Source organism: Plectropomus leopardus, chromosome 2, assembly GCF_008729295.1.
Source record: "Plectropomus leopardus isolate mb chromosome 2, YSFRI_Pleo_2.0, whole genome shotgun sequence".
Classification (NCBI taxonomy): domain Eukaryota; kingdom Metazoa; phylum Chordata; class Actinopteri; order Perciformes; family Serranidae; genus Plectropomus; species Plectropomus leopardus.
In genome coordinates this window covers 14,641,160-14,660,854 of record NC_056464.1, presented here as the reverse complement: position 1 = coordinate 14,660,854, position 19,695 = coordinate 14,641,160, and the positions used below count along the sequence as shown (strand labels likewise).

Genomic DNA, 19,695 nt, shown 5'->3' with positions numbered 1-19,695 from the left:
AAATTTTGACATTTCATGAAAATGGCTGAAAACCTTATTATAGGTTTGTAGAGACGTGTCATAGTATACAAAGTGGGAATTAAAGGCCCTGCCAAAAAAGCTATTCGCATGCCAAAAACTGCCATAGTATGTATTTAGCATGTCATGAAAATGGTTGGCCAAAAACGCCATAGTATATGTATGTCGAAAAATGTCAAATTTTCATAGAGTCATTTAAAATGGCCATGTAAATGTTGAAAAAAATGGCATGCATCTGTTTCTATTATTTTCTGTACCATAATCCCAAAAAAAGTCTTCCCTCTTTTAAAGGCCAAAAAAGGCCAAAAATTTCATATTTTTAGCATGTGAAAAAATGGCAAAAACGCCATAGTATAGTATGTCGAAAAATGTAAAGCATGTCATGAAAAATGGCTGAAAAAACATATTATAGCTTTTGTCATAGTATACAAAGTGGGAATTAAGGCCAAAACCATCCAAAAACTTTATGTTTTAGCATGTGAAAAAATGGCCAAAAACGCCATAGTATAGTATGTCGAAAAATGTCAAAATTTTGGCATGTCATGAAAAATTGTATTATTATAGCTTGTAGAGACCCATCATAGTATACAAAGTGGAAAAAAGGCCAAAAACATCCAAAAACTTCATAATTTAGCATGTTGAAAAAATGGCCAAAAACGCCATAGTATAGTATGTCGAAAAATGTCAAATTTTGGCATGTCATAAAAAATGGCTGAAAACACACATATACAATGGATGAAAAACACATATTATAGCTTGTAGACCCATCATAGTATACAAAAAGTGAAAATAAAGGCCAAAAAAGCCAAAAACTTCATAATTTAGCATGTGAAAAAATGGCCAAAAACGCCATAGTATAGTATGTCGAAAAATGTCAAATTTTGCATGTCAAAAAATGGCTGAAAACCAACATATTATAGCTTGTAGAGACCCATCATAGTATACAAAAGTGGAAATAAAGGCCAAAAAAGGCCAAAAACTTCATAAATTTAGCATGTTGAAAAAATGGCCAAAAACGCCATAGTATAGTATGTCGAAAAATGTCAAATTTTGGCATGTCATAAAAATGGCTGAAAACCACATATTATAGCTTGTAGAGACCTGTCATAGTATACAAAGTGGAAATAAAGCCAAAAAAGGCCAAAAACTTCATAATTTAGCATGTTGAAAAAAAAATGGCCAAAAACGCCATAGTATAGTATGTCGAAAAATGTCAAATTTTGGCATGTCATAAAAATGGCTGAAAACCATCTATTATAGCTTGTAGAGACCCATCATAGTATACAAAGTGGAAATAAAGGCCAAAAAGGCCAAAAACTTCATAATTTAGCATGTCAAAAAAATGGCCAAAAACGCCATAGTATAGTATGTCGAAAAATGTCAAATTTTGGCATGTCATAAAAATGGCTGAAAACCGCATATTATAGGTTTTTATAGACCCATCATAGTATACAACGTGGAAATAAAGGCCAAAAAAGGCCAAAAACTTCATAATTTAGCATGTCAAAAAAATGGCCAAAAACGCCATAGTATAGTATGTCGAAAAATGTCAAATTTTGGCATGTCATAAAAATGGCTGAAAACCATCTATTATAGCTTGTAGAGACCCATCATAGTATACAAAGTGGAAAAAAGGCCAAAAAAGGCCAAAAACTTCATAATTTAGCATGTCAAAAAAATGGCCAAAAACGCCGTATAGTATGTCGAAAAATGTCAAATTTTGGCATGTCATAAAAATGGCTGAAAACCATCTTTTATAGCTTGTAGAGACCCATCATAGTTTACAAAGTGGAAATAAAGGCCAAGAAAGGCCAAAAACTTCATAATTTAGCATGTCGAAAAAATGGCCAAAAACGCCATAGTATAGTATGTTGAAAAATGTCAAATTTTGGCATGTCAGAAAAATAGCTGAAAACCACACATTATAGCTTGTAGAGACCCATCATAGTATACAATGTGGAAATAAAGGCCAAAAAAGGCCAAAAACTTCATAATTTAGCATGTCAAAAAAATGGCCAAAAAAACGCCATAGTATAGAATGTCGAAAAATGTGAAATTTTGGCATGTCATAAAAATGGCTGAAAACGGCATATTATAGGTTTTATAGACCCATCATAGTATACAATGTGGAAATAAAGGCCAAAAAAGGCCAAAAACTTCATAATTTAGCATGTCAAAAAAATGGCCAAAAAACGCCATAGTATAGTATGTCGAAAAATGTCAAATTTTGGCATGTCATAAAAATGGCTGAAAACCATCTATTATAGCTTGTAGAGACCCATCACAGTATACAACGTGGAAATAAAGGCCAAAAAAGGCCAAAAACTTCATAATTTAGCATGTCGAAAAAATGGCCAAAAACGCAAAAGCATAGTATGTTGAAAAATGTCAAAATTGGAAATGTTACGAAAATGGCGGAACAACCCATATTATGGCTTGTGGAGACCATCATAGTATACAAAGTGGAAATAAATTCCAAAAAGGCCAAAAAACGTCATAATTTAGTATGTTGAAAAAATGGCCAAAATCGAAATATCACAAAAATCGCTGAAAATGACATATTATAGCTTGTAGAGGCCAATTATAGTATACAAAGTGGAAATAAAGGCCAAAAAATGTCCAAAACCTTCTTTATCAAGCATGTTGAAAAAATGGCCAAAAATGCCATTGTATAGTATGTTAAAAAATCCAAAATTTTGAAATGTTATGAAAATGGTGGAAAACCACATATTATGGTTTGCAGAGACCCATCATACTATACAAAGTGTAAATAAAGGCAAAAAAATGTCCAAAACCTCCTTCATAAAACTTCATAAATTAACATGTTAAAATGGCCAACAAAGCCATAGTATAGTATGTCTGAAAATGTCAAATTTTGGTATGTCAAAATGACTGAAAACCACATATTATGGCTTTGTGTGATTTTGGGATGACATACTTTTCGATGACATTTTTTGCGATTTTGGACGACATACTATACTATGATATTTTTTGTGCAATTTTGGACAACATACTATACTATGACGTGCTTTAGTTGTTACGACCTTGGACGTCGTATACTATGACGTTTATCATGCAATTTTTGACAACATACTATAACAACCTTTTTGTGGAAGTTTAGTCGACATAGTATAAGATGACTTTTTAAGACTTTTTTTGTGTTTGGACAAAATACGACAATTGTCTTGCTGTTTTGGACTTCATACTATACTTTGAAGTTTTTATGCAATTTTGGGATGACATACTATACTATGATGTTTTCGTGCAATTGTGGACGACATACTATATCATAATGCTTGAGTGCGATTTTGGACGACATACAAAACCTTGACGTTTTTGCTTGATTTTGAATGACATACTATACTATGACAATTTTTGTGATTTTGGAGGACATACTTTACTATGACGTGCTTTAGTTGTTACGACCTTGGATGTCGTATACTATGACTTTTGTCGTGCAATTTTTGACAACATACTATAACATGACCTGTTTGTGGAAGTTTAGACGACACAGTATAAGATTACTTTTTTTGTGGGGTTTGGACAACATACTATATTATGACAATTGTCTTGCTATTTTGGTCTTCATACTATACTTTGAGGTTTTTATGCAATTTTGGGACGACATGATATACTATGATGTTTTCGTGCAATTTTGGACGACATACTATATCATAATGCTTGTGTGCAATTTTGGATGACATACAATTCCATGATGTTTTTGCTTGATTTTGAATGACATACTATACTATGACAATTTTTGTGATTTTGGAGGACATACTACGCTATGATGGTTTTTGTGCCACTTTGGATGACATTGTACACTACAACGTTTTATGCGATTTTTTAACATAATATACTATGATGTTTTTGTGAGATTTTGGATTACATACTTTACTATGACGATTTTTTGCGATTTTGGATGACATACTATAGTATGATTTTTTTGTGCAATTTTGGACAACACACTATATAATCACATTTTTTGTGTGATTTTGGATGATATAATATACTATAAAATTTGTTGTGTTTTATACTGTTAGATCTCCATCTTGTTACATCACTATCTTCCTTTAAATCAATTTTAAAAACTTATATTTATCGAAAGGCATTCTTATAATCTCTTTATAACAGAGTGATTTATTAATATATGGTACCTGAGTCTTGCATTGCACTGTTTTTATTTTGTTTCTCAATCACTGATTCTAAATTTTCTTCTGTGCTGTATTTTTAAAAAAATTTTCCGATAACTTTTTCTGTATTTTTGTGATTTTTAAGTGTACATCACTTGAAATGTTGGTTTTAAAAGGTGCTATATAAATAAACTTTGTTATTATTATTTTTATCTTTTATTGTAATTGCTATTGCTACTAATTACTACACTCTGACCACAACGTGTCACTGTGGGACAGGGTATTGAAAGAGGGACAGGTGTGAAGAAGAGGTGTGGCAGCAGACAATAAAGAGGAGAGAGGAAGGGAAGTATGCACGCTGCAAGATGTATGCTACGAGAGTCACGCGCTGTTACTTGTGGTTTACTTGATTCACTGACGTTTTTGTGCAGTTTTGGACGACACTATAAAATTACTTTTTTGTGCAATTTTGGACGACATAGTATACTATGATTCATTTGTGCCATTTTTAATTAATATTCTAGGACTACCTCATGGTCTCATGGACTTACTCATCCTCATGACTTTTTTTAAATTGCTATTTTAGACAAAATGCTTAAAAAAACAGGTAAAACAAACAAACAAACAAAAGAACACACTGTAGCTGCTTGATTGATCAACAGAGAAACGCTACGCTGTCTACAAGGCCTGAATGTGCAACCCCACTATTTCAAAATATCACATCATTTTCATTTCTATTTCTATCTGGTAACCTGCCTACTATATGGGGTGGATGCATTAACAGATCTCAGGCTTAGATACATGTCCCTAGGGCTTATGTACCACTTCTAAGGAGACTATATTAGAAGTGTTTGTGTAAGTGTGGCTGTAGTGACTCTGGTGCTCCCCTGACTCTGCAACTTGCTGGTAAATTTTGGCACCTATTCATTACAAATCTCAACATCTCAAGATAGATCCAGACATCTTTTACAAACATTCATGGTTCAAGAAGATGTATCTCAACGACTCATGATTCCGTTTTTTTCCGCTAGATCCATCATAACATTGTATTTTGTGCTAAATTGTTTTGACAGCTATTGAATGGATTGCTTTAACATTTTTATTCATTCAATACTTCAATTTATGACCAAATTCCTGCAAAACTAATGTTCCTATCAGCTGTTTGTATTTCATGTTGACTCAGCACTTGATCCTTGTGTGCGATGTAGCTAAAAGGATCATCAGTAAGGGATCACTGCTGTTTCTCCAGGGCTGCTATCTTCAGTGCCTGTGACCTTGCCTTTCTATTTTGTCTTTTTTTTTCCTGTCCTTTTTATGCCTTGCTGCAAAACCAATTGCCATTTGGGGACAAATTAAGTTGAAGTTGAGGTGAGTTGAAGTTGAGTTGATTTGAGTTGAGCTTAACCTGTGACCTGTGTGTTAGCATGCTCACTCTACACACACAGAGCACACTCTAAGCTAAAATGGTGAACATGGTAAACATTTCACATAAGCACTGTAAGCATGTTAGCATGCTGACGTTAACATTTTTCCCAAAGCGCTGCAAGTAGCTACAGCCTCTGAGAGCAGATAGCATGGCTGCAGAGTCTGGGTGTTTTTAGCTTTTGCTGTAATTACTCTTGATATCAGTAGCTGTGTGTTTAAAGAAGCTGTAAGTATCCTACAATTATTTGCTATAAATGTGTGTCTATTTTTGTTTATTTGTTTATATACATGTATCTCTATTAAACTATTCAAAGAGATAGCTTGTCCCTCTGGGCTTAAACAAACCAAATTTCTACATATATTCAGAAGCTCAAGAAAAGCTAATGGAGAATTATATACTTTTATTTTAATCATTTGGTTACATCCTACATGTTTGCAGTTACTATGTATTGTGTATTCCTTATCTGTCCTCCTTTACTGTTGATACTCGCTGTATATATTGACAGGACACCTTTCTCTCTAAAGCATCTTTACCAGTGCTTAAGTTGTGGTGAGGATAAACAAAGATAATTTTGCGGAGACATAGTTGAAAACAAATCAGTACTCACCCTGCAGTGAATTAATTTAGCTCCCTGTCAGTGACGCTGGTGTAATCTCCTATGTAAAAAACAATTACGTTTTTTTTTTTTTTATTTGGCTCAAACCCCTACGCGTCATTAGAAGTTAAGTAGTCCTCCAGCTTGTTATCTGAATATGGACTCTTCAGCGTGATAACTCTGCCATAATATAACAAAATTATTATATTTTGATATAAGCATAGTAAACTAGGAGTGCACATGCAAAAAATGGCAATATGCTTGTATATCAGTTGACATTTCAAACACTATAATAACTGTCAATCTCCAGAGAAAAGAAACAGAAATCAAAACAAGATGTTTCCACTGCTGTTCTGTTGAAAATGTTTTTATATATCAGAAGTAATGGTGCCACATATTTTGTGACACATTCATATGAGACCGCGCTTTTCTTCCTGCAGTGATTTGCCTCGGGACACCGTCTGGTATGGTTCAGTTAGTTTGTGAGTGGGTGATAAGTTGCCCTTGAATGAAGTCATCAGTGGTGAATGAACGACACAGTCTAAACTCTCCATCACACAGATGAAGGGAGGAGACAAAGAGAAACCGCACAATTACCCGCCTGAGGGGTAATAAATGCCTCTCCCTTGGAAGCAATTCCTTCCCTGTGCAACACACTGAACCATTTACCAATTATCTTTTACCTACAGGGTAACATACAGGGTCACTTACTGTAAAGCTGTTCTACAAATAGAGGAGGCTTTGTGTAAGTAACTGCTACTACAGCTTTGTTTTTCCCAACCAGCCATGAAAATTGACTTTAATATTTATATCAAATGCACGGTAGAGCGCGTAGGGTTTAACAACATTGTGATGATAATAAAGTGATATATTTAGCATTTTTATTTGTTATATACTGTTAGTCATCAAAATGTAGCGATCACTACAAGGCACTGTATTTTTAGGTTGTTTGCTTTCGAAACTTAGAAATTGTTAGAACTTAGTCCTTGAATGTGCATGTACTGCTGCCCATGGCAACAATACTCTACAGCAAATCTTGTACCATAATGAGTCATAATTATGTGGGTAGAATTAACATTTACAAATGCGCACTTGAACTGTCAACAAAGGGGGTATAACTTCATCACTATTCTTTACAAGCTGTTTGCAGATGATCAGCTAGTTATTAGGCATCTGCAAATGTTTTATGACATTTATAAAAGGTTACTGAAACGACATCAGGCGATGTCATGAATGGGCTTGCCATTTCAGCTTTTGTCAGGATAATACACAGCAATTGTGCATGCATTGGTTCAGCTAATCACCTATCAAACTAAAGAGACAACAATTTTTTTTCAGAGTGAGGGGAGGTCGGCGTCTGACCTGTCTTTTCCTGTGTGCGACGGCTGCCCCGGCCGCCAGGGTGGCGGCGGCTGGCTGGGGCGGGGGGCTAGTAGGGGCGGTTAGCGTCCTTTGGCCTCTTCAGCTGCACCTTGAGTCTTTTCATGCCAATCTGGAAGCCGTTCATTGATTGGATGGCAGCTTGGGCACTACCTGGGTTGTCGAAGCTCACAAACCCTGGGGGAAAGGCCAAAAGAGAGAGAGAGAAAAGACGAGGATGTGGTTAGATGAAGAGGCGAGGACAGTTTGGGATCACAAAAGAATGGATAATGAAAATGAGTTCAATAAGATGAAGCAGTCTTTTACACAAATTTCTAATTAGAAATCTTTTAAAAGTGTGATATAATTTAATCTGTACATAAAACACATACCAGTGTATATCAAATACTACAGCTATATGATACAGCACTTCATAAGCATTAATAAGGCTAACATACAGTATGACAACAACAAAAGATCACAATTAAAACAGAGCGCAGCATGCAACCAAAATCACAATATGAACTTGGTGATGGGATGTAAAACCAAAACATCGACGTGGTTGTGCTACTTTTGTGTTTCGGCTTTTAACTTCCACTCGAAAGTGAGAAAGCATCAAATCACAAAATTAAAACTTGCATCTCAAAATTGCAACATGAATAATACAACATTAATGTTGTGTTGTGTTAATGAGCAAAAGCTACTTTGCAAATAGGTTGCACCTGACGGACTCTCCATTAAATATTCTCCACAATCCATTTATAATTTGCCACATAATTATACGTTCAGCTAAATTGTGCTGTCAGTGGCATAAAGTGAGACAGCGGCGGTCTCTCTATCTTTGCAAGCTGGAGCAACGGTTATATTCCCAGCATGCATTTGCTTTTGCTGTATTTGTATTATATGTCACAAAGAGTACAGCAATGTAACAGTGCAAATGTGGCATAGAAACAGCACTCACTTCTATCGTGTTCAGTTTGACTGTTGATGTAAGAGTTATATACATCACTGAAATATTTATCAAAATAAGAAATTAGAGGGAGCTTCAAAAGAAAACAGCTTTAATGGTTCACAGAAAAATCCAGACAAACTCATTTTCTATTCTTTCTTTTTAGTAACATAAAGCTTTTGCACAACTGTAGAGAAATTCGCCACTGTTTTGTTTTCATTGTTTGTTTTTTAAGGGAGGGGTGTTGAGAGGTTAGGAGGGGGGGGGGTGTTGACTGCGGTAAAGAAGGTGATTAGTAAAAAAGAATAATCAGAATAAATAACCAATAATCTTTTGGTTTGTTCATTTTTACCCACCAAAGCATTTACTTTGGTTTGTCGCCCGATCCACAAACACTTTGGAGGAGATGACATTACCGAAAGGCAGGAACATCTGCATCAGCTCTCCATCCCCAAACTCCTGAGGGAGGTGGTAGATGAACAGGTTGCAACCCTCTGGTCCTGCACACGGAAACAGAGAGAGAGAGAGAGAGAGAGACAGAGAGAGAGGGATAAAAGGTTCACTGTGGCAGGAGGAGACTATGCGATGACGTACAAACATAGCATACTCCTGAGTGAAGGTGTACTTCAAGGTATACTATGCAGGATTGTTGGATACTGTTTGTAAAAATGCTTGCCAGCAAGAGTGAAAGTAAAAGCCAACCCCAGATTCAATCTTGTTTGACGTCTGGCCATGCTATATTTGTGTTTTTTTCTGCTTACGGTCTGGCAACTGGTAGCTACCTCACCTGAGCGCTGGCAGGGTGCACACTCATAAATGTCCTAAACACAGATAATAAGATGAAAATAAGAAAATAAAGAGGGCAGAGTCTCTGCAGGGAAATGCACCACCACACCCTTCTAGTGGATCATTTGTGATGATTGAGAGGGATTACTTCTGTATGAGTCTATACATTGTTTTTTTCGCCAGGAAATCCTGCATAATATGTCTTTATGATGCAAAAAAAAAAACCAAACTAAACAACCCAAAAAACCATTGGTCAGATTCAGTCAGTTTGGGTTATTTCAGGGAATTTCTGTATTTGAGTTCTTCACACTGATTTTTAGTAGTTGGAATAAGGTGATGTCATGTACCTCCATGCACCAGTTAGGACTCAGCAATATTTGATTGAACCACATTAAAGCTGAAATTCACTGTTAATTTACCAATCCACAGAAAATTGATTGACAGCTATTCGATAATTGATTATACATTTTTTAAAACAAAAAACACACAAAAAACTTAAGTTCTAGCTTCTTTATTGTGTGATTTTCTACTTTTCCTTGTCTGATTTAATATGAACCGAAAGATATTCAATTTTAAATGAAATAGGTTATGTGACATGAAATTTAATATTTTGTGGATTTTAACTGTTGGCTGTGCCAAAAAAGGACACACTTAAAGATGAGTAATATAAATTGTTTTCTGATGAAGCAGGGGCCTGCTTCACCAAATTTGCAACATAAAAGCTCCAATCTGCCACATGAGATTGTATCCTCCCCTGTTAATTTTATTGTTCTGTAGTTTCCCTAATCAAAACAAACACTTGCAACCCATGCATGAGCATGCAAGAACCCCACAGGACTCACAAATTGCAGATTCATTTGTAAGTCCTGCAGGGTTTTTACATAGCTCACAAGTCTTTTTTTGAAACGTTCACTGTGGGTTTGAGAGTTAAACTCTTAATAAATAATAGCTAATGATGTTTTCCTTACTTAATTTTATATAAAAGTTTTCTTTGCCAATAGATATATTTTGTGCTGTTATAGCCAACCTTGAATATATTCTCTGTAACATTAAAACTTTAACAAGTTTGGTATTAGAGTTGCAAAAAAACAGAAAAGTGCAGAGCAGTTTATCTCAGCATGGAGTATTCAGATAACAGTAATTTTGGGTAGTTTGATGGTTGTTCATTTTTGAGGTTTCCCCAATCAAGTGACTACTAACTGCTTAAATGGTAGCCTCTGGGATGCCACAGCTGTTAAATGATGTGCAATGTTTTGTTTATTTTCCACAAGAGGGCAGTAATGTCCCAAGCATGGCTGTCCCAAACCTGGAGGTCATTGAGTTCATGTATAGGTTTACAGCTCAGTTTAAAACTCTCTGTAATGGTAATAAAGTTAGTTAACCTACGGCCAGCAAGGATAGCATCAGACATAAATCAAACCTTAACCTGACAATCTAAATATTATTATTTTATTTTGCTTTTTATCTAATCTTAAATCTGGGTTTTCTTTGGAGTGTTTTAAAAGGATAAAAAATATGAGTTCAAGCTTGTCTAATCAATGCTGACTGAAGCTATACTCTGTGTTAGTGTGTGGATATTTTGCTTTTAACAGAGTGGCAGGAGGTGAAATCATGGCTGAAAACAAAGTGAGGACTGGATATTTTTAAAACTTGGGTATTTATTCCAGGGCTACACTGGTGAGAGGATTAAAGACAAACAGAGACAGAGAAGTATATATGAGTAAATGTTTGCGGCATGTATGAATATTTAGGAATGTAGTCATGACTGTTATCTGATCCTCGCTGTGTGTGTGTGTGTGTTACCTTCTCGTTGTTGCTGTGGAATGATGGGTGGAGGGTGGGGGAAGGCTTGGCTGATCTGGCCGTATGCAGCGGGGTAGGCTGCTGAGACATACACACACAAACACACAGCGAGGATCAGATAACAGTCATGACTACAGCCCACGCACACACACTCACACACAGGCAATCGATCAGATAACAGACAATAGAGTGTACATGTTTCTCTCTCTCACACACACACACACACACACACACACACACACACACACACACGCACACGCACACACACACACACACACACACTGAGCACAACAGAGAGAATAAATTGATGTAGTGAGACCGAATCACCTAATGTTACATGATCAAAATTCAAATTCAGACAAAGTGAATCTTTATCTTTCTCCTTCCCTTTTTCTCTGCCTCTCTCTCTCTCTTTCTCTCTCTCACACACACACACACACACACACACACACACACACAGATCAGTGCCGCTGTGAGAGTGACAGACAGACCTGCATACTGCTGGACTCCTGTGTAAGCCTGCTGGAGAGGATCAGCTGTAGTGGGACTTTGAGCTGCTCCACAAGAGACACAGAGAGAAGAAGAAGGAGGTGGTGTTAGAAGGGGGGAGCATGGATGGATGGAGGTGTGTGTGTGTGCAGGGGGAGAGAGATGAGGCAGAGAGAGAGACGGAGGGAGAATGTAGATGGAGGAGAGGGCACGGAAGGAAGGCGAGAGTAATATATAACGAGGGTGAGAGGGAGGAGGGATGGAAGGAGAGGCGATGGAGAGAAGAACAGACAGGAGAAGAAGAGCAGAAAGGTTAGAGAGCCGCACTAGGTGTCAGCTCGCTTTGCTTTCAGCGCGTGAGGAACTGAATTCTGAAAATCTCTCTCTCTTTTGCTGGGCTTTTTACTATAGATTCCTCCTAAAGCAAAGTAGCTCTTTTCCCCCCAGAAAAGCAGAGAAGCAAAACTTTGAAGGATCACAGTTAAAATAAAACAACAACACAAGGCTCCACTAGCACGACAGGAAAGGAAAAAAAGTGTCACATCTATTATAAACAAATCCTAAGCAAAAGAAATATATTTTTCTGACAATCTGCTGTAGCTAGACATTTAAAACAGGACAATTACAATACACACTCAGCACTGGATGCACCTGTTGCTTTCGCTTCACATGTGGGAGATGCAGTTAATTATTTAAAAATGAAACGTATAAATATTCATACTAAAACACACTTGTAGCTACCACAGATGCCGCGCCACACTTTTATAACTACCCATCTGTACACACAGTACATGCACATTAAGTACACCACTGAGAAAACACACACACACACACCGATAACACACACTGATGACCCCACTACCACCAAAAACCAAAGAAATACTGAACACACCGTGGACTAACAGCAACACTGAAAAACGGTTCAGATAGCCAAACGAGAGGGGAAAGGTATGGGCTCAAATAAAGATCAATAAATTCTATGCTTGTAAAATCATGTTCAGAAAATCTTTTTAAAAATCATTCAAAGCCTGTGGTTGTACATTAGCCTTTGTTTGAATGAAAGATTAAAGGCTGTGAAAGCAAGGAAAATATCTATGAAAAAAGTTTTTGTTTATGTCAAAATAACATTTATTTAGTTATTTAACCAGGAAGTCCCTCAAGATTAAAATCTCTATCAAACAAGACCTGGCTAAGCCTGTCATCACAAGGTTACACAATGAAAAATTAGGACAATGGTGAAAGACAAAAGATTTCTGTGAACATTTTAGTGCAGATTCAAAGGGGAAATATGTGAAAATTTATACTCAATTATCCCACATTATGTGTGACACTGTAGTTACACATGAACAACTTAAACCCTACTTTCAGCTCTAAAATTAGGGCCAAAATTCATGCTTGTGATTTAAATATGTGTATATAGAGTGTGGGGATTTTGATACAATGTTCTGCTTGGAAAATAAACTCCTTTCTTTTCTCTTTTCCAACAACTACAAATCTTTCCTAAATATTTACGACCTTGAATTTCATAGGCAGCTTTTTCACAGATTTATAAAGGGTCATATAAAACCACAGGCTTTGAAAAAATTCAGAACATTATTTCGCAAGCTCAAAATCTGATTGCCCTTTTATTTGAGCCCATGGGGAAGTGGGATGAGGGGTGGGGGCCGAAGAGGATGGGGAAGAGGGAGAGGAGCGCTACCTTCAGAGAGAGAGGAGAGGAAGCAGCCACCCTGAACCCCAAAACAACTCCGCGGAGCCACGCCCAAGCCGTTTTTCTCCGAGTCCTCCCTAAAAACCACCTCCTGCAACACTGGAGAGACAAGAGTGTAAAAGAAAAAAAAGACAGATTTTTCTTCCGCCTCTTCACAGACAAAAAACCAATGAGGTACTAGCCACGGCTCATGACACAAGCGCATACTTAGGCCCCAGCAGCCCATAAGCACCTTTGCCAAACACTCATCTCCTCGACATGCTGACTGTCTGTGGGCTAAATTCATCTGGCCTTGGCCTCCTCAACATGCTTCAAGGCTATTCACGCCTGTAAGCCGGCAGCATGCACACTTTCCCGTTATAATGAATGCGTTTATTGCAGAGTGTGTCTATAAGGATTTAAGCTCATTTTCATGGTTTAATAATGTATACAGCATTATTATTATTTTTTAGATTTTTCTGTATCTCTGGAGAGGTATTTTGTGTGTTTGCATACATGCCCCTGAATTTATCAGACTTACCAGGGTAATGGTGTATCCCATTGGTGAAGACGGCCTCTGCAGGAGGCTGCCCGTTTGCCTGGGGGGGCGGCATGCCAGTAAAACCATTTTACACTAATGGGGGAGGGGATGCTGGTCACTGTGGGGGCGCTGATGCCTGGAGGAGTACTGCCACCTGCAGCCGTGGGTCAGATGGGGCAAAGACAGAGAATAACAGAAAGCACTCAGGGTTTTTTTGTTGTTTTTTCGAAGACATTATGGAGAAGTTTTCCTTTGATGGGCCACCTAAATGTCAAAGGGGTCGGTCCAGTGGGCCGGTGAAGACACTAAATGTCAGGGCTGATTTCTTGTCCCAGTATGGCCCTTACTGTGACACAACAGCCATTAGATCTGAATCTGAGAAATATTGTATAAGAACAGTAAATGTTGGTGATCTCTCATGAGTACCAATTATGTATTTGTCTCAGATGATTGCATGTTATGCCACAGTGTGTTATGCTCATTTGCACCCTTCAATGCACCTAGAAACATATAGATTCTGGGTGAAAATGTGCTCATTTAAGTCAACTGCACTTTGTTTCTTTCTACTGTATATTTCCATAGCAATGCTACAGTAAGGCCTTACAAGAACATACTGTTTTTATTCACTGCATATTGAATTGCTGTTGCCATTATTTTCTGAAGTATCCTGCCTGCCTGAAATTTGGAGGACATCAATTTTCTTAACCAAGTGAGTATAAAATTTGACATTTGTGAATTTGAATCTGCACAATATGCCAATATCAAATACAGCATAATAACGGCTTTGCCACTTTGTAGTTAATAGGAAAATGTTGCATTTGAAATTCAACCTACTATTTGTACCAAGGTAAGAGTCAAATCTTTGATTTGTAATGATCTGCTCAAATTCAACTTTCCATGTAAAAGTGAAACAGGCACTGCCTAGTACCCAACTGGAGGGCATTTGTAAAATGCACTGTCACTCTGATCAGTTGCACTCCCCGTTGCCCTTTCAGTAAGTTAGGCTTTTTGTTGTTCTCGTCGCTGATGCAAAAAAAGGAGAAACTAGTGAGCTGTGCTGAATGGCTCATGACACAAAACCATTAGGGAAGTACTGTGAGGAGGCAGCTAGGAATTGACACTATAGATGGTGAAATCCTGGATAAATAAAACAGTGAAATGCAGCCACCTTACAGTAATGTCACTTGTGTCAGGGATGTAGCGGATGACCCGCAAAAGAGGTAATTTATGGGTGGTATTTTGTCCTAATTTTTTTCTGGGTTCAACTCTGGATAAAAAATAAAATGATAGTCTGGTCTTATTGCAGATGTTGGATGATAAATATGCTTAAATCAAACATTTGGTATTGCATCTCCAGTTCTGGTTTGGGAGCGGGCCTCTTTGGCTCCACTTCTGAAGCTCTAAATAAACTCCTATACATTCAAAACTCTGCTGCCGAACTCCTTGCTCAAACCTCTTCCCACAACCACATCACCCCCATCCTTGTGAACCTCCACTGGCTCTCCGTCCCTCACCACATCCAGTGCAAACTGCTCTTCCTCACCTTCAAAGCCCTCCACAACCTCCCACCTTTTTAAATCTGCTTTTACTGTTTGATTTATCCACATTTCATGCTTGTCTGTCATGCTTTTACTGATCTTGTTTTTATTTATTCTGTATGTTTTACTGACTTTAGTTGACTTTGTTTTTGTCTCTGTTAAGCGTCTTTGAGTATTGTGAAAATTATTATTATTATCATTTCAACACTGTTACCTGACGTCGGGGTCAGCGGTGCTCCTGGGAGGCCATTGATAGTGGCCATGTGCTGCATCTGGGCAGCAGCAAAGGCCGCCATTGGACTGAGGTAGCCTCCCTGGCCTACAGAGGCCATCAATGCCGCCTGCTGCTGCACCTGCCCAGTGGAGGAAAAGAGATTATAAGGAGGCTGGAGAATAATGTAAGGAAAGAGGAGAAATACTTTAAGGTTACCGAGTTAAGACAAAAAAAAAAAAAAAGGAGTGGGGTATAAAAGGAGATAAAAACAGAGACGACTGCATGAAATACAGGAATTGAATCTCAGGAAAATGTTTTTTTTTTTTCAATAACTAACATTAATAAAGACATTTCACATCACATCCTGGGAAAAGCAGTCTTGTCTAGTTGGAGGCAGCCCATCTTTTTTGCTTTCTCATCTGTGAGCTAGGCACTTTATTTAAGCTTTGTGGTTCATTGAATAAATAACTGTCGATAAGAAACACGTTTTGTGGGGCGTCTTGCCTGAGCGTAGGCTCCGTAGGCTCCAAACTGCAGGGCCATAGGGTTGAAGATGCCCATCTGACCAGCCATCTGCTGCATGCGGCGGATGGTGCGCTCCTTATCCGTGTCGGCGAACTTCACCACCAGACTGGATGAGGCACCCTGTGCACCCACCCATCCACCCACCCACACATACACACACAAACACGCCCACGCAGTACATGTTAGTGCGTAAAGAGACACATGACATAAGCTACACATCCTCTCCTGCCAAGAACTGAAGCTGGCACCCACTGCCCTGAAATAGTTTGGATGGGTCATGTGCAAAGGACAAGTTTCTTGACTGGGATTAATAAAGTATAGCTTAACTTAACTTTAAGAAGGTAATTAAGCTCTCTGTGACTGACTCTCTCCGCGTGACTCACCTCTCTCACATAAATCTACATGCTCACAGTTAGGATGTACTCACAGGCATTGTCTGGCTGCCGTGTAGTGCACTGATGGCTGCCTGAGCTTCAGCATGAGAGGAGTATTTTACAAATGCACAGCCTAAAGAGAAAAAAAGAGGGAGAGGGGGGAGAAAATGACTAAGGGTAAAAAGAGACAGTGAGAACAAAAGAGAAAAGTTTGCTGAAAAGTATATCATACAGTATAACCACAAAACATTGCCAGTAACAAGACAAAAATGATTCTTGTTCTTTTTTTTCCTACCCGGGATAAGTTTCCTGCAGCATTACAGCAACAAACATTTAGTAAACAAAGCCCTCTTTGCTGAGGAGGGCTGCATCAGTGTGGATCGACGCTCAATAAGCAGACTAAACATGCCACTCTGACACCATTAACAACTTTGGGATCCTCTGATGGGGCTTAAAATGCCACAGCGTTCTGGTGTCGCTTACTATTGACAAGCCCCGTTGATGAATTTGAATGATCAAGTTCCCAGTAATTATTGAGCTAAAGCCCACTTAGCCGAGTAAGCTGGCTGATGAGGCCTTGTTAATGGAGCTTCACGGAGGAATCAGAATGATCAAGCCCACTGTAATCATCTGGCTTAGTTATCATCGGGCCTCATTGATTGGTTGCTAAGCCCACTGATGAACTTCATGCAGTGAACTTGTGTAGGACTCTGACAACATTTCGAAAGGACATTTTTCTGGCATGACATGAAGCCTGGTGGCTAATAAGGAGGTTGACTTGCTTTTTTTTCCCTTATCAGAGCCATGTAGGTTGACTTATGAGGTTAATGGGGTTCATCTGTAAAGAGTTGGTGGTTTATATCTTTCATCCCTGTGGGCAAAGCCTTCAGATGACATTTACTGCTCAAATTTACAGAATCTACAGTATTCTTATGTAACCACTCCTCTGGTGATTGTGGAATAGCCCGCTTTGATATCGCTCAACATGGCGTGTTTGAGGAGAACTTTGCAAAGTCACCAACTTTGAAAGGCCAAATCATTTCTGTGCAGCAGCCTGTGAAAAAAAGTGTGCTGGCTCAAAGTCATAAACAGCTATAAACTCACCTTTGCTGTTTCCATCGGGACCTCTGAGGATGGTGCATTCCTCGATGCTGCCGAAAGACTCGAAAAGGCGCCGCACGTCATCTTCTGACTGTTGCTTGTTGAGCATGCCCACAAAGAGCTTTCTGTCTTCTAAAAGGATAAGGAATAGGTCATGATCAGAGGAACAGAGATACCATTTGATATTCTACATAAAGGCACACTATGTTCACTGAAATAGCAGTGTCTTTCTGATGCAAAAAATATTTTGTGACATAACATGCTGTATATGTTATCAAAGGTAACATGTGTTACCGGCCTATTTATTCACGTCTTTAGATCTCATTTGGGTTTGAATGGAGCTAATGGCTCGAAGCTATTTGCTTAATCACAAATTCTTGATGAGTATGCTTATTCTAAACAATGGTCATAGGTGCTTAGCTCCACTTAAAAAACATCAGCAATGCAATAACAATAGAATAACAATAACTGACAGATGCGGATAATTCTGTTACATAAACAGCCTGTAGAATTTCACATTTTTAAACTTTATTGACAAATTTCAGTGGCACTGATTAAGCAGTCCTTGCTCATACCACATTGAATGGTCTCGTTGAACCATCTGTAGTACCATATTTATTTTTAAATAGAGCTGCTATATAGCAAAAGTGCTCCTGATATAGTCAGTGGTGGATCTTCATGTTGGGGGGTGGGCACTGCACATATGGGCAGAAATGATCCTTAGATCTAATAATAATGGTTAGTTTGTAGGCTGGGTACCACCTCCAATCTGCGCAATGCAGTTCACCATTCACCATTGCATGTTCCTCATGGTATGGTGTATTGGAGTGTTTTTGGAAAGTGAGAGAAAACAAACAAATGCCATCTGAGATGCACTATAGGAAAAAAAAAAAAAATTGGCACATTCAATATTTTTTATTTTTCGTTATTTATCACAACTGTTGTTAACTTAGTTGTTTATTTGTGTTCATGGCTCATTAGCTCTTGTTCTTGTATGTAATAAATACAATTAATATAAAATATCTAATATAAATAATAATAAGGAGGGAAGCTTGCCTTGGGTGCTGAGTGTGCTAGGTTCCGCCCTGGGTACAGCATGTTTTTCCTAGTTTACCTGGTTTTCCATTTATTAATATATTTTCCACCTGTGTTTCCATTACAAATTTGTAATGAAAGATAAATTCATGATCAAGGCAAGAAAAGCTTTTTCTGTGCCGTCTCAGTCCTATGGGAACACGACTGGCACTGTGCCCTCAGTTTTGGTCACAGATGCTCATGGTGCAGCAAAGCAAGAATTATCTGATGGTAACAACACACTGCTCGCTCACAGCATGTCTTCACTATATGCCTTATTTCTCTGGGTTGGAAAAAATATTGTCACTTGCAAATTTTCCCTTATAATCAGACTGAGCTCCCAACCTGTTTTGGTGTACAGTTGTAGAGCAGCTTGAAATTGAAGATATAAGTGACTAATATGATACTCCACTTTTTCATGAGAGTACACGGAGTGAATGTTGTCATTATCCCATTAGTCTATTTCTTTATCTGTAGCATTTTGCTCCATGTTTTGTGCACTGCTGGCCTGAAAAAGTGTCATGCCAAAACAACAATTACTGTGAAGCAATCCTCTCTCTGTTTCAGGCACCTCTTTAGCATTGCAAGTAAAGTTTTTTGTGTGCCAACAACATGTTGTATTAGAGATGTAGTGATACTGTGATGTATCTGAACATGAGAGGAGAATAAAATACTTTCTCGGGTTAGATATATACATGGTAAATGTATGGTGGCTGACAAGGATAAATGCCCTGCAAACAGACAAAACACAAACATTAAAAAAAACAAACATCTTTACCAACTTGATGACACATGCACAGCATTTTGAAAATTTTCAGCAACTTGATGACACATGAAAATATCTATTCCATGACATACGCCCCGTAATATGGAAAAAAACGCTGCATGAGGCACACAACATTATGGAAACTTTTCCAGGGGGACAATAAAAAGTGCACATGGCTAAGACGCACTTATTGATGTCTTTGTTCTTTGGCTTATGAAGTAGGCTCTCTGTCTGTAGTGTTGGAAAATCACATAAAATATTCTATATTATATTTTTTTCCTTTTTAATTTTAACATTGTGATCCTATTTCAGAT

At 38.0% G+C, this 19,695-nt stretch overlaps 1 protein-coding gene across 1 annotated transcript in view; it reads right to left on the bottom strand.

Moving 5' to 3' along the window:
* Nucleotides 1-19,695, bottom strand: part of celf4 (CUGBP, Elav-like family member 4) — a 124,891-nt gene that overhangs the window by 22,187 nt on the left and 83,009 nt on the right. Inside the window, 11 exon segments of the mRNA XM_042501820.1 lie at nucleotides 7,535-7,729; nucleotides 8,897-8,980; nucleotides 11,070-11,150; nucleotides 11,561-11,623; nucleotides 13,258-13,368; nucleotides 13,790-13,877; nucleotides 13,879-13,943; nucleotides 15,542-15,680; nucleotides 16,046-16,186; nucleotides 16,494-16,573; nucleotides 17,545-17,673. Coding sequence (XP_042357754.1) covers nucleotides 7,602-7,729; nucleotides 8,897-8,980; nucleotides 11,070-11,150; nucleotides 11,561-11,623; nucleotides 13,258-13,368; nucleotides 13,790-13,877; nucleotides 13,879-13,943; nucleotides 15,542-15,680; nucleotides 16,046-16,186; nucleotides 16,494-16,573; nucleotides 17,545-17,673 — 1,109 coding nt within the window. The 3' untranslated portion in view covers nucleotides 7,535-7,601.